The following is a 12,490-nucleotide window of genomic DNA, read 5'->3' as shown; positions in this document are numbered from 1 at the left end:
CCCCGAAATTCCTGAGAGGTTTTTCCCAAAATTTTCCCATAATTCCCCAGGCTATTCCCAAAATTCCTGAGGGGTTTTTATAAAATTCCCCAAAATTCCTGAGAGGTTATTCCCAAATTTCTGGAGGGGTTTTCCCAAAATTCCCCAGGCTATTCTCAAAATTCCTGAAGGGTTTTCCCAAAATTCCCCCAAAATTCCCCCAAAATTCCTGAGGGGTTTTTATAAAATTCCCCGAAATTCCTGAGAGGTTTTTCCCAAAATTTTCCCAAAATTCCCCAGGCTATTCCCAAAATTCCTGAGGGGTTTTTATAAAATTCCCCAAAATTCCTGAGAGGTTATTCCCAAATTTCTGGAGGGGTTTTCCCAAAATTCCCCAGGCTATTCTCAAAATTCCTGAGGGGTTTTCCCAAAATTCCCCCAAAATTCCTGAGGGGCTTTTATAAAATTTCCCGAAATTCCTGAGGGTTTTTCCCAAAATTTTCCCAAAATTCCCCAAGCTATTCCCAACATTCCCCAGGGTTCTGCCCAAAATTCCCATTTTTTTTTCTGGCTGTGAATTGGGGAATTCCCGTTGTTTTTCCAGGTGTGAATTCCCGTTTTCCCAGCACAAATTCCCATTTTTCCAGGGGGGAGTTTTGGAATTCCCATTTCCAAGCAAAAAATTCCCATTTTTCTGTGTGTGAATTCCGGAATTCCCGTTGTTTTTCCAGCTGTGAATTCGGGGAATTCCCATTGTTTTTCTGGCTGGGAATTCCGGAATTCACGTTGATTTTCCGGCTGGGAATTCCCATTTCCCATGTGCCCATTCGAATTTTTCCGGTTGGGAATTCCGGAATTCCCGTTCTTTTTCTGTCTGGGAATGGGGAATTCCCGTTTTTCTGGCTGGAAATGGGGAATTCCCATTTTTTTTCCTTCTGGGAATGGGGAATTCCCATTGTTTTTCCAGCTGGGAATCCGGAATTCCCATTCTTTTCCTGCCTGGAATTCGGCATTCCCGTTGTTTTCCCAGCTGTGAATTCCCATTCTTTTCCTGCCTGGAATTCCACATTCCCGTTGTTTTCCCGGCTGTGAATTCCCGGGATTTTTCCCTCCTGGAATTCCGCATTCCCGGGATTTTCTCGGCTGTGAATTCCCGTTCTTTTCCCGCCGGGAATTCCGCATTCCCGTTGTTTTCCCAGCTGTGAATTCCCGGGATTTTTCCCTCCTGGAATTCCGCACTCCGGCTGTTTTCCCGGCTGTGAATTCCCGTAGTTTTCCCTCTGGGAATTCCACATTCCCGTTGTTTTCCTGGCTGTGAATTCCCGTTCTTTTCCCACCGGGAATTCCGCACTCCCGTTGTTTTCCCTCCGTGAATCCGGCATTCCCGTTGTTTTCCCGGCTGTGCATTCCCGGGATTTTTCCCTCCTGGAATTCCGCATTCCCGGGATTTTCTCGGCTGTGAATTCCCATTCTTTTCCCTCCTGGAATTCCGCATTCCCGTTGTTTTCCCAGCTGTGAATTCCCGTTCTTTTCCCTCTGGGAATTCCACATTCCCATTGTTTTCCCTCTGTGAATTCCCGTTCTTTTCCCTCTGGGAATTCCGCACTCCCGTTGTTTTTCCCAACTGTGAATTCCCGGGATTTTTCCCTCCGGGAATTCCGCACTCCGGCTGTTTTCCCAGCTGTGAATTCCTGTTGTTTTCCCCCCTGGAATTCCTGGGATTTTTCCCTCCTGGAATTCCGCACTCCGGCTGTTTTCCCGGCTGTGAATTCCCGGGATTTTTCCCTCCTGGAATTCCGCACTCCCGTTGTTTTCCCGGCTGTGAATTCCCGGGATTTTTCCCTCCTGGAATTCAGCATTCCCGGGATTTCTCGGCAGGCTGGAGGAGGCGCCGGGGCCGGGCGAGGAGCGAGCGCTGCTGGAGCAGCTCCTGGCGCTGCTGAGCGGCCGCGACGACACCGAGCTGGCCGAGCTCGACCGCGCCCTCGGCATCGACAAACTGCTCCAGGTGACACCGAAAAAACGGGAAAACATCCGGGAAAAAACCGGGAATACGGGGAAAAAAACCGGGTGAAAATCGGGGAAAAAATGGGGGAGAAACGGGGGAAAAATGGAGAAAATTGGGGGGGAAATGGGGGAAAAAAAGGGGGAAAAGTAGGGGAGAAAATGAGGAAAAAATCGGGAAAAAGGGGAAAAAATCAGGGGAGAAATTGGGAATAAATGGGAAAAAAAACAGGGGAAAATCGGGGAAAAAATGGGAAAATTCGGATTAAAAATGGAGAAAATCGGAGGGAAAATGGGAAAAAAGTGGGTGAGAAATGGGGGAGAAAAAGGGGGGAAAGTAGAGGAGAATTGAGGAAAAAATGGGGAAAAAGGGGAAAAAATCCACTGAGAAATTTGGAATAAATGGGAAAAAAAAAGGGGGAAAATTGGGAGAAAATTGGGGAAAAAATGGGGGAAAATCAAAGTAAAAATGGAGAAAATCAGAGGGAAGATGGGGGAGAAATGGGGAAAAAAATTGGGAAAAAACAGGGGAAAAGGAGAAAAGGGGGAAAGGGCAAAAAAATTTGGAATAAATGGGAAAAAAAACGGGAAAATCAGGGAAAAAATGGGGGAGAAACGGGGGAAATTGGGAAAAGGAGATTGCGGAGCGGGAGGGACGACACCGAGCTGGCCGAGCTCGACCGCGCCCTCGGCATCGACAAACTGCTCCAGGTGACGGGGAAAAAACGGGAAAAAATCCGGGAAAAAACCGGGAATACGGGGAAAAAAACCGGGTGAAAATCGGGGAAAAAATGGGGGAGAAACGGGGGAAAAATGGAGAAAATTGGGGGGGAAATGGGGAAAAGGTGGGGGAGAAATGGGGGAAAAAGGGGAAAAGTAGGGGAGAAAATGAGGAAAAAATTGGGAAAAAGGGGAAAAAATCCACTGAGAAATTGGGAATAAATGGGAAAAAATAAACGGGGGAAAATCGGGGAAAAAATGGGAAAATTCGGATTAAAAATGGAGAAAATCGGAGGGAAAATGGGGGAAAAATGGGGAAAAAAAGGGGAAAAGTAGGGGAGAAAATGAGGAAAAAATCGGGGAAAATGGGAAAAAGGGGAAAAAATCCACAGAGAAATTTGGAATAAATGGGAAAAAATAAACGGGGGAAAATCGGGGAAAAAATGGGAAAATTCGGATTAAAAATGGAGAAAATCGGAGGAGAAATGGGGGAAAAAAGGGGGAAAAGTAGGGGAGAAAATGAGGAAAAAATTGGGAAAAATGGGAAAAAGGGGAAAAAATCCACAGAGAAATTGGGAATAAATGGGAAAAAAAAAGGGAGAAAATTGGGGAAAAAAGGGGGGAAAATCGAAGTAAAAATGGAGAAAATCAGAGGGAAGATGGGGGAGAAATGGGGAAAAGAATTGGGAAAAAACAGGGAAAAAGGAGAAAAGGGGAAAAGGGCAAAAAAAATTGGAATAAATGGGAAAAAAAAGAGGGGAAAAATAGGGAAAAAATGGGGGAGAAACAGGGGAAAAATGGAGAAAATTGGAGGGGAAATGGGGAAAAGATGGGGGAGAAATGGGGGAAAAAGGGGGAAAAGTAGGGGAGAAAATGAGGAAAAAATGGGAAAAAGGGGAAAAAATCAGGGGAGAAATTGGGAATAAATGGGAAAAAAATCGGGGGAAAATCGGGGAAAAAAAGGGAAAATTCGGATTAAAAATGGAGAAAATCGGGGGAAAAATGGGGAAAAGATGGGGGGGAAATGGGGGAAAAAGGGGGAAAAGTAGGGGAGAAAGTGAGGAAAAAATTGGGAAAAAGGGGAAAAAATCCACAGAGAAATTGGGAATAAATGGGAAAAAAAAGGGAGAAAATTGGGGAAAAAATGGGAAAATTCGGATTAAAAATGGAGAAAATCGGAGGGAAAATGGGGGAAAAATGGGGGAAAAAAGGGGAAAAGTAGGGGAGAAAATGAGGAAAAAATCGGGGAAAATGGGAAAAAGGGGAAAAAATCCACAGAGAAATTGGGAATAAATGGGAAAAAAATGGGGGAAAATTGGGAGAAAATTGGGGAAAAAATGGGGGAAAATTGAAGTAAAAATGGAGAAAATCAGAGGGAAGATGGGGGAGAAATGGGGAAAAAAATTGGGAAAAAACAGGGAAAAAGGAGAAAAGGAGAAAAGGGCAAAAAAATTTGGAATAAATGGGAAAAAACGGGGAAATCAGGGAAAAAAATGGGGGAAATCGGGGGAAAATTGGAGTAAAAATGCAGAAAATTGGAGGGAAAATGGGGAAAAGGTGGGGGAGAATTGGGGGAAAAGTAGGGGAGAAAATGAGGGAAAAGTGAGAAAAAATCAGGGAATAAATTGGGAATAAATGGGAAAAAACGGGGGGAAAATCGGGGAAAAAATGGGAAAATTCGGAGTAAAAATGGAGAAAATCGGAGGGAAAATGGGGAAAAAATGGAGGAGAAATGGGGGAAAAAAAGGGGAAAAGTAGAGGAGAAAATGAGGAAAATAATCCACTGAGAAATTTGGAATAAATGGGAAAAAAATGGGGGAAAATTGGGGGGGAAATGGGGAAAAAACGGGGGGAAAATGGGGAAATTTGGAGTAAAAATGGAGAAAATCGGAGGGAAAATGGGGAAAAAATGGAGGAGAAATGGGGGAAAAAAAGGGGAAAAGTAGAGGAGAAAATGAGGAAAAAATGGGGGGAAAAACAAGAAAAATGGGAAAAAAACACCAAGAAAAATGGGGGAAAAAACAAGGAAAATGGGAAAAAACCACCAAGAAAAATGGGGGAAAAAACAAGGAAAATGGGAAAAAACCACCAAGAAAAATGGGGGAAAATCCAAGAAAAATTGGAGAAGATGGAGAAAAAGAGAAGAAAAATCAGGGGCCAAAAATGGGGAAAAAAAGGGAAAATTGGGAAAAATCCGGGAAATTGGGGAAAAAACAAGAAGAAATGGGGAAAAGATGGAGAAAAACAGGAGGAAAATTGGGGGGAAAAAAGGAGAAAAACAGGAAAAATTGGGGAAAATGGGGAAATACAGGGAAAAATGGAGAAAATGGGGGGAAAAGGGGAAAAAATGGGAAAAATCAGGGGGGAAATTGGGGTAAAAATGGAGAAAATTGGAGGGGAAATGGCAGAGAAGTGGGGAAAAAATGGGGGAAAAAACCAAGAAATGGGGAAAAATGGGAAAAGTAGGAAAAAAATTGGGAATAAATGGGAAAAAATTGGGGGAAAATTGGGGAAAAAACAGGGAAAATCGGAGGGAAAATGGCGGAAAAATCAGGGAAAAATGGAGAAAAGATGGGGAAGAAATGGGGAAAAAATTGGGAAAAAAACAAGAGGAAATGGGGAAAAAATGGAGAAAACAGGGAGAAAAATGAGGGGTGGGAATGGGAAAAAATGGGGAAAAAAGGGGAAAAAAATGGGATTGGGATTTGAAAGAGAATTTGGGATCCAAAGAGAATTTGGGATTGGGATTCCAAAGGGATTTTGGGATCCAAATTTGATTTTGGGATCAAAAGAGAATTTGGGATCCAAAGAGGGTTTGGGAAGGGAATTTGGGATGGGATTCCAAAGGGATTTTGGGATCAAAAGAGAATTTGGGATCCAAGGAGATTTTGGGATTGGGATCCAAAGGGATTTTGGGTTGGGAAGGGAATTTGGGATGGGATTCCAAAGGGATTTTGGGATTCCAAAGGGATTTTGGGATTCAAGGAAATTTTGGGATCCAAAGGGATTTTGGGATCGGGGTCCAAAGAGATTTTGGGATTGGGATTCCAAAAGAATTTTGGAACCGAAGGGATTTTGGGATGAGATTCCAAAGGGATTTTGGGATCCAAGCTGATTTTGGGATGGGATTTCAAAGAGAATTTGGGATCAAAAGAGAATTTGGGATCGGGCTCCAAAGGGATTTTGGGATCTGAAGGAATTTTGGGATGGGATTCCAAAGAGATTTGGGGATCCAAGGAGATTTTGGGATTGGGCTCCAAAGGGATTTTGGGATTCAAGGAGATTTTGGGATGGACTCCAAAGGGATTTTGGGATTCAAGGAGATTTTGGGATTGGGATTTCGAAGAGAATTTGGAATTGGGCTGGGAAGGGATTTCAGGATGGGATTCCAAAGGGATTTTGGACTCGGAGGAGATTTTGGGATTGGGCTCCAAGAATTTGGGCTCCAATGGGATTTTTGGGATCCAGAGGGATTTGGGGACCGAAGGAATTTTGGGATGGGATTTCAGAGAGATTTTGGGACACAAGGAGATTTTGGGATTGGGCTCCAAAGAGATTTTGGGATCGGGTTCCAAATGGATTCTGGGCCGGGATGGGAATTTGGGATTGTGTTCCAAATGGATTTGGGGATGGGATGGGAATTTGGGATTGTGTTCCAAATGGATTTTGGGCCAGGAAGGGATTTTGGGATGGGATGGGAATTTGGGATTTGGTTCCAAATGGATTTTGGGCTGGGCTGGGAATTTGGGATGGGTTCCAAATGGATTTTGGGCGGGGAAGGCAATTTGGGATTTGGTTCCAAGTGATTTTTGGGCCGGGATGGGAATTTGGGCCGGGCTGGGAATTTGGGATTTGGTTCCAAATGGATTTTGGGCCGGGCTGGGAATTTGGGATTTGGTTCCAAGTGGATTTTGGGCCGGGCTGGGAATTTGGGATGGGTTCCAAATGGATTTTGGGCCGGGCTGGGAATTTGGGATTTGGTTCCAAATGGATTTTGGGCCGGGCTGGGAATTTGGGATTTGGTTCCAAATGGATTTTGGGCCGGGCTGGGAATTTGGGATTTGGTTCCAAATGGATTTTGGGCCGGGATTGCAATTTGGGCCGGGCTGGGAATTTGGGATTTGGTTCCAAGTGGATTTTGGGCCGGGCTGGGAATTTGGGATTTGGTTCCAAATGGATTTTGGGCCGGGCTGGGAATTTGGGATTTGGTTCCAAGTGGATTTTGGGCCGGGCTGGGAATTTGGGATGGGTTCCAAATGGATTTTGGGCCGGGATTGCAATTTGGGCTGGGCTGGGAATTTGGGATTTGGTTCCAAGTGGATTTTGGGCCGGGCTGGGAATTTGGGATTTGGTTCCAAGTAGATTTTGGGCTGGGCTGGGAATTTGGGATTTGGTTCCAAATGGATTTTGGGCCGGGCTGGGAATTTGGGCAGGGCTGGGAATTTGGGATTTGGTTCCAAATGGATTTTGGGCCGGGATGAGAATTTGGGATTTTGTTCCAAGTGGATTTTGGGCCGGGCTGGGAATCGGAGCCGGGAATTCCGGCTCTGATCCCGCATTTCCCGCTCAGGGCGGCAGCCTGGAGCCGCTGCCGGAGCGATTCCAGCCGCACCCGGCGCCGCCGCCGCTCCTGGAGCAAAAACCCGGAATGTTCCCCCAGCCCTTCCCTCCTTCCTCCTCTTCCTCCTCCTCCTCATCCTCATCCTCGGCCGCTCCCGGCCTGGCCGGGAATTTCCCGGGAATGCCGAGGCCGAAGGCGCCGTTCGGAGGCGTCCCGGGGGCCGTGGCTGCTCCTCCTCCTCCTCCTCCTCCTCCTCCTCCTGCTGCTGCTCTTCCTCCTCTTCCTCCTCCTCTTCCTCCTCCTCCTCCTCCTCCTCCTCCTCGCGGCGCGTTCCCGGCGCATCCCAACGCGGCGCCGCGGCCGCGGGCCCCGAGCGCGCCCAACCCGCTGCGGCTGCAGCTGCAGCAGCGCCTGCAGGGCCAGCAGCAGGTGAGCAAAAATGGGGGAAAAACCCCAAAAAGGATCCCCGGGAAATCCCGATGGGATCCCGGAAAGTTTGGGAGAGTGGCAGCAAAAATCCTGGGAAAAAACAAAAAAAAATCCTGAAAGAAACCCGACAAAAATCCTGAAAAATCCCCAAAAAACCCCGGAAAAATCGCACTGAAATTAAAAAAAAACACCAAAAAAATCCTAAAAGAATCACACCATAAAGTCCTGAAAAAAATCCCAAAAAATCCTGGGAAAATTTAAGAAAAAATCCCCAAAAATCCCAAGGAACGCTGAAGCCCCGACGCGCTGCGGCTGCAGCTGCAGCAGGTGAGGAACGGCCCCAAAACCACCCAAAAATGGGGGAAAAACCCCAAAAAGGATCCCCGGGAAATCCGGAAGGGATCCCGAAAAATTTGGGAGAATGGCAGCAAAAATCCTGGGAAAAAACAAAAAAAAATCAGGGAAAAGGGCATAAAAATCCTGAAAAATCCCCAAAAAATCGCACCAAAATTAAAAATAAAACACCAAAAAAATCCTAAAAGAATCACACCATAAAGTCCTGAAAAAAATCCCAAAAAATCCTGGGAAAATTTAAGAAAAAATCCCCGAAAATCCCAAGGAATGCTGAAGCCCCAACCCGCTGCGGCTGCAGCTGCAGCAGCGCCTGCAGGGCCAGCAGCAGGTGAGCAAAAATGGGGGAAAAACCCCAAAAAGGATCCCCGGGAAATCCGGATGGGATCCTGAAAAATTTGGGGAAGTGGCAGCAAAAATCCTGGGAAAAAACAAAAAAAAATCCTGAAAAAAACCCGACAAAAATCCTGAAAAATCCCCAAAAAACCCTGGAAAAATCGCACCAAAATTCTATAAAACCACCAAAAAATCCTAAAAGAATCACACCATAAAGTCCTGAAAAAAATCCCAAAAAATCCTGGGAAAATTTAAGAAAAACTCCCCGAAAATCCCAAGGAACGCTGAAGCCCCAACCCGCTGCGGCTGCAGCTGCAGCAGGTGAAGAACGGCCCCAAAACCACCCAAAAATGGGGAAAAACCCCAAAAAGGATCCCCGGGAAATCCAGATGGGATCCCGAAAAATTTGGGAAATGGCAGCAAAAATCCTGGGAAAAAACAAAAAAAAATCCTGAAAGAAACCTGACAAAAATCCTGAAAAATCCCCAAGAAACCCCGGAAAAATCGCACCAAAATGAAAAAAAAACACCAAAAAAATCCTAAAAAAATCACACCATAAAATCCTGAAAAAAATCCCAAAAAATCCTGGGAAAATTTAAGAAAAAATCCCCGAAAATCCCAAGGAACGCTGAAGCACCGAGCGCGCTGTGGCTGCAGCAGGTGAGGAACGGCCCCAAAACCACCCAAAAATGGGGGAAAACCCCAAAAAGGATCCCCGGGAAATCCGGAAGGGATCCCGAAAAATTTGGGAAAGCGGCAGCAAAAATCAGGGAAAAAACCCAAAAAAATCCTGAAAAAAAAACCTGAAAACGTTCCCCAAAAAATCCCGAGAAAACTCAAAAAAACCTGAAAAAAAACTGAGAAAAATCCTGAAAAAAATAAAAAGATATTCTGAAAAAACCCCAAAAAATCCCGGAAAAAAAACCTGGAAAAAATCCCAAAAAATCTTGAAAAAAAACCCTGAAAAAAACCACAAAAATTGCTGAAAAAAACCCCAAAAATCCTGAAAAAATCCCAAAAAATATGGGAAAAAAATGCGAGAAAAATGGTTCCAAAAATCTTGAAACAATCCCAAAAAAACCCTGAAAAAATCACACCATAAAATCCTGAGAAATTCCTAAAAAAATCCCACCGAAATCCCAAAAAAGCTGCCGAAAAACCCGGAAAAATCTCCAAAAAATTCCTGGAAAAAATCTGAAAAAATCAGGAAAAAATCCCAAAAAAATCGTTAAAAAAAACCTGAAATAAACCCAAAAAAATCCCCAAAAATATGGTAAAAATCTCACAAAAAAAGCTGGAAAATAATAAAAAAAAAACAACCTGAAAAAATCACAACAAAATAAAAAAAAAAAACCACCAAAAATGATAAAAAATGACACAAAAAAAAAAACCCCAAAAATATCCTGAAAAAATCCCACAAAAATCCTGGAAAAAATCCCAAAAAATCCTGAAAAAAATCCCACAAAATATCCTAAAACAATCCCAAAAAAACCCAAAAAAATCCTGAAACAATCCCCAAAAATATCCCAAAACAATCCCAAAAAAACCCCAAAAATATCCTGAAAAAATCCCACAAAAATCCTGGAAAAAATCCCAAAAAATCCTGAAAAAAATCCCAAAAAATATCCTAAAACAATCCCAAAAAACCCAAAAAAATCCTGAAACAATCCCCAAAAATATCCCAAAACAATCCCAAAAAAACCCCAAAAATCCTGAAAAAAACCCAAAAAAATCCTAAAACAATTCCAAAAAAAACCCAAAAAATCCTGAAACAATCCCAAAAAAACCCCAAAAATCCTGAAAAAAACCCAAAAAAATCCTAAAACAATTCAAAAAAAACCCCAAAAAATCCTGAAACAATCCCAAAAAAACCCCAAAAATCCTGAAAAAAAACCCAAAAAAATCCTAAAACAATTCCAAAAAAACCCCAAAAAATCCTGAAATAATCCCAAAAAAAACCCAAAAAACCCCAAAAAACCCCAAAAAATATTCAAAAAAAAAAAGAAAAAAATTGTGAAAAAAACCCTCAATAATCCTGAAAAGCCACCAAAAAACCCCAAAATATCCTCCCCCAAAAAATCCCCAAAATCACCAAAAATTCCCAAAAAAAACTTCAAAAGAATCCTGAAAAATTCCCCCCAAAAATCCCAAAAACCCCCCAAAAAATCCCACAAAAAAATCCTGAAAAAATCCCAAATTATAGCAAAAAAATTGGGTTTTTTTGGGGTCATTTTTGGGGTTTTTTTGGATTGGTTTGGGATTTTTTGGGAACATTTTTTAGGGCTGTTTAAGGGATTTTTGGGATTGTTTTGGGATTTGGTTTTTAATTTTTTGGGGTGTTTTTGGCGCTGTTTTGGGGTTTCTTTGGGGTCATTTTGGGGTTTTTTGATTGTTTTGGAATTTTTGGGGGTTTTTGGGGCGTTTTTGGGTTATTTTGGGTTTGTTTTTGGGTTATTTTGGGTTTGGTTTTGGGTTATTTTGGGTTTGTTTTTGGGTTATTTTGGGTTTGGTTTTGGGTTATTTTGGGTTTGTTTTTGGGTGATTTTGGGGAGGATTTTGGGGTGATTTTGGGGAGGATTTTGGGATAATTTTGGATTATTTTGGGATGGTTTTGGGAGGATTTTGGGAGGATTTTGGAATAATTTCGGGGTGATTTTGGGATGACTTTGGGATAATTTAGGGATTATTTAGGGATGGTTTTTGGATAATTTTGGGATTATTTTGAGAGGATTTTGGGGTGATTTGGGGATTATTTTGGGAGGATTTTGGGATGATTTTTGGGATGACTTTGGGATAATTTGGGGATTATTTAAGGATAATTTGGGATGATTTTGGGATTATTTAGGGATAATTTTGGATGATTTTGGGATGCTTTTGGGATGATTTTGGGATAATTTTGGATTATTTGGGATGATTTTGGGAATATTTTGGGAGGATTTTGGGAGGATTTTTGGGATGACATTGGGATAATTTGGGGATGATTTTGGGAGGATTTGGGGATGATTTTGGGAGGATTTGGGGATGATTTGGGGATTATTTGGGGATTATTTAGGGATAATTTTGGATGATTTCGGGAGGATTTTGGGGTGATTTTGGGGTGATTTTCGATTATTTTGGGATGGTTTTTGGAAAATTTTGGGATGATTTTGGGATAATTTTGGATTATTTTGAGATGGTTTTGGGATTATTTTGGGATGGTTTTTGGAAAATTTTGGGATAATTTTGGGAGGATTTTGGGATGACTTTGGGATAATTTGGGGATTATTTAGGGATAATTTTGGATTATTTTGGCATGGTTTTGGGATGATTTTGGGATGATTTTGGAATAATTTTGGGATTATTTTGGGTTTATTTTGGGATGGTTTTTGGATGATATTTTGGGATGATTTTGGGGTGATTTTGGGATCTTTTTGGGTTATTTTGGGATCATTATGGGATGGTTTCCTCTCCCCCCGCAGTTGCTGCCCCAGGGCCGCCAGGGGGCGCTGCCGCCGCAGCTCCAGCAGGGGGCGCCACAGGTACCGGGAATTTGGGGAATTTGGGGGAATTTGGGGGAATTTGGGGAATTTGGGGGAATTTGGGGAATTTGGGGGAATTTGGGGAATTTGGGGAATTTGGGGTTTGGGGTTTTTGGGGTTTTGGGTTTGGGAATTTTGGGGTTTGGGGTTTGGGGTTTTTGGGATTTGGGATTTGGGAATTTTGGGAATTTTGGGATTTGGGAATTGGGATTTGGGAATTTTGGGGTTTGGGATTTTTGGGGTTTGGGATTTGGGATTTGGGAATTTTGGGATTTGGGAATTTTGGGGTTTGGGGTTTGGGATTTGGGAATTTTGGGGTTTGGGGTTTGGGATGAATATTTGATTTTTTGGAATGCCTTTTTGGGATTATTTTTGGGGTGATTTTTTTTGAATTTTGGGGTGGGTTTTTTTTGATATTTCTGGATGATTTTTGGGCTGCATTTCGGGCTGTTAGGGCTGAATTTTGGGATTTTCGGGATGGTTTTTGGGAGGAATTTCAGAATTTTTGGGACGCTTTTTTGGGATTTTTGGGGCTGAATTTCGGGCTTTTCCAGACGGTTTTTGGGAGGAATTTTGGGCTTTTCGGGACGCT

General features: G+C 42.9%; 1 protein-coding gene across 1 annotated transcript in view; it reads left to right on the top strand.

The window, feature by feature from the left end:
* The window catches only part of NCOA1 (nuclear receptor coactivator 1), a 64,468-nt gene that overhangs the window by 37,591 nt on the left and 14,387 nt on the right, over positions 1-12,490 (top strand). Inside the window, exons 14-16 of the mRNA XM_077781777.1 lie at positions 1,858-1,987; positions 7,274-7,693; positions 11,839-11,898. Coding sequence (XP_077637903.1) covers positions 1,858-1,987; positions 7,274-7,693; positions 11,839-11,898 — 610 coding nt within the window. The remainder of the gene's footprint in view (positions 1-1,857; positions 1,988-7,273; positions 7,694-11,838; positions 11,899-12,490) is intronic.

Source organism: Lonchura striata, chromosome 3 (assembly GCF_046129695.1).
Source record: "Lonchura striata isolate bLonStr1 chromosome 3, bLonStr1.mat, whole genome shotgun sequence".
Lineage (NCBI taxonomy): Eukaryota > Metazoa > Chordata > Aves > Passeriformes > Estrildidae > Lonchura > Lonchura striata.
Note: the sequence above shows the minus strand (reverse complement) of the source record. Positions and strands in the feature narration are given on the sequence as shown.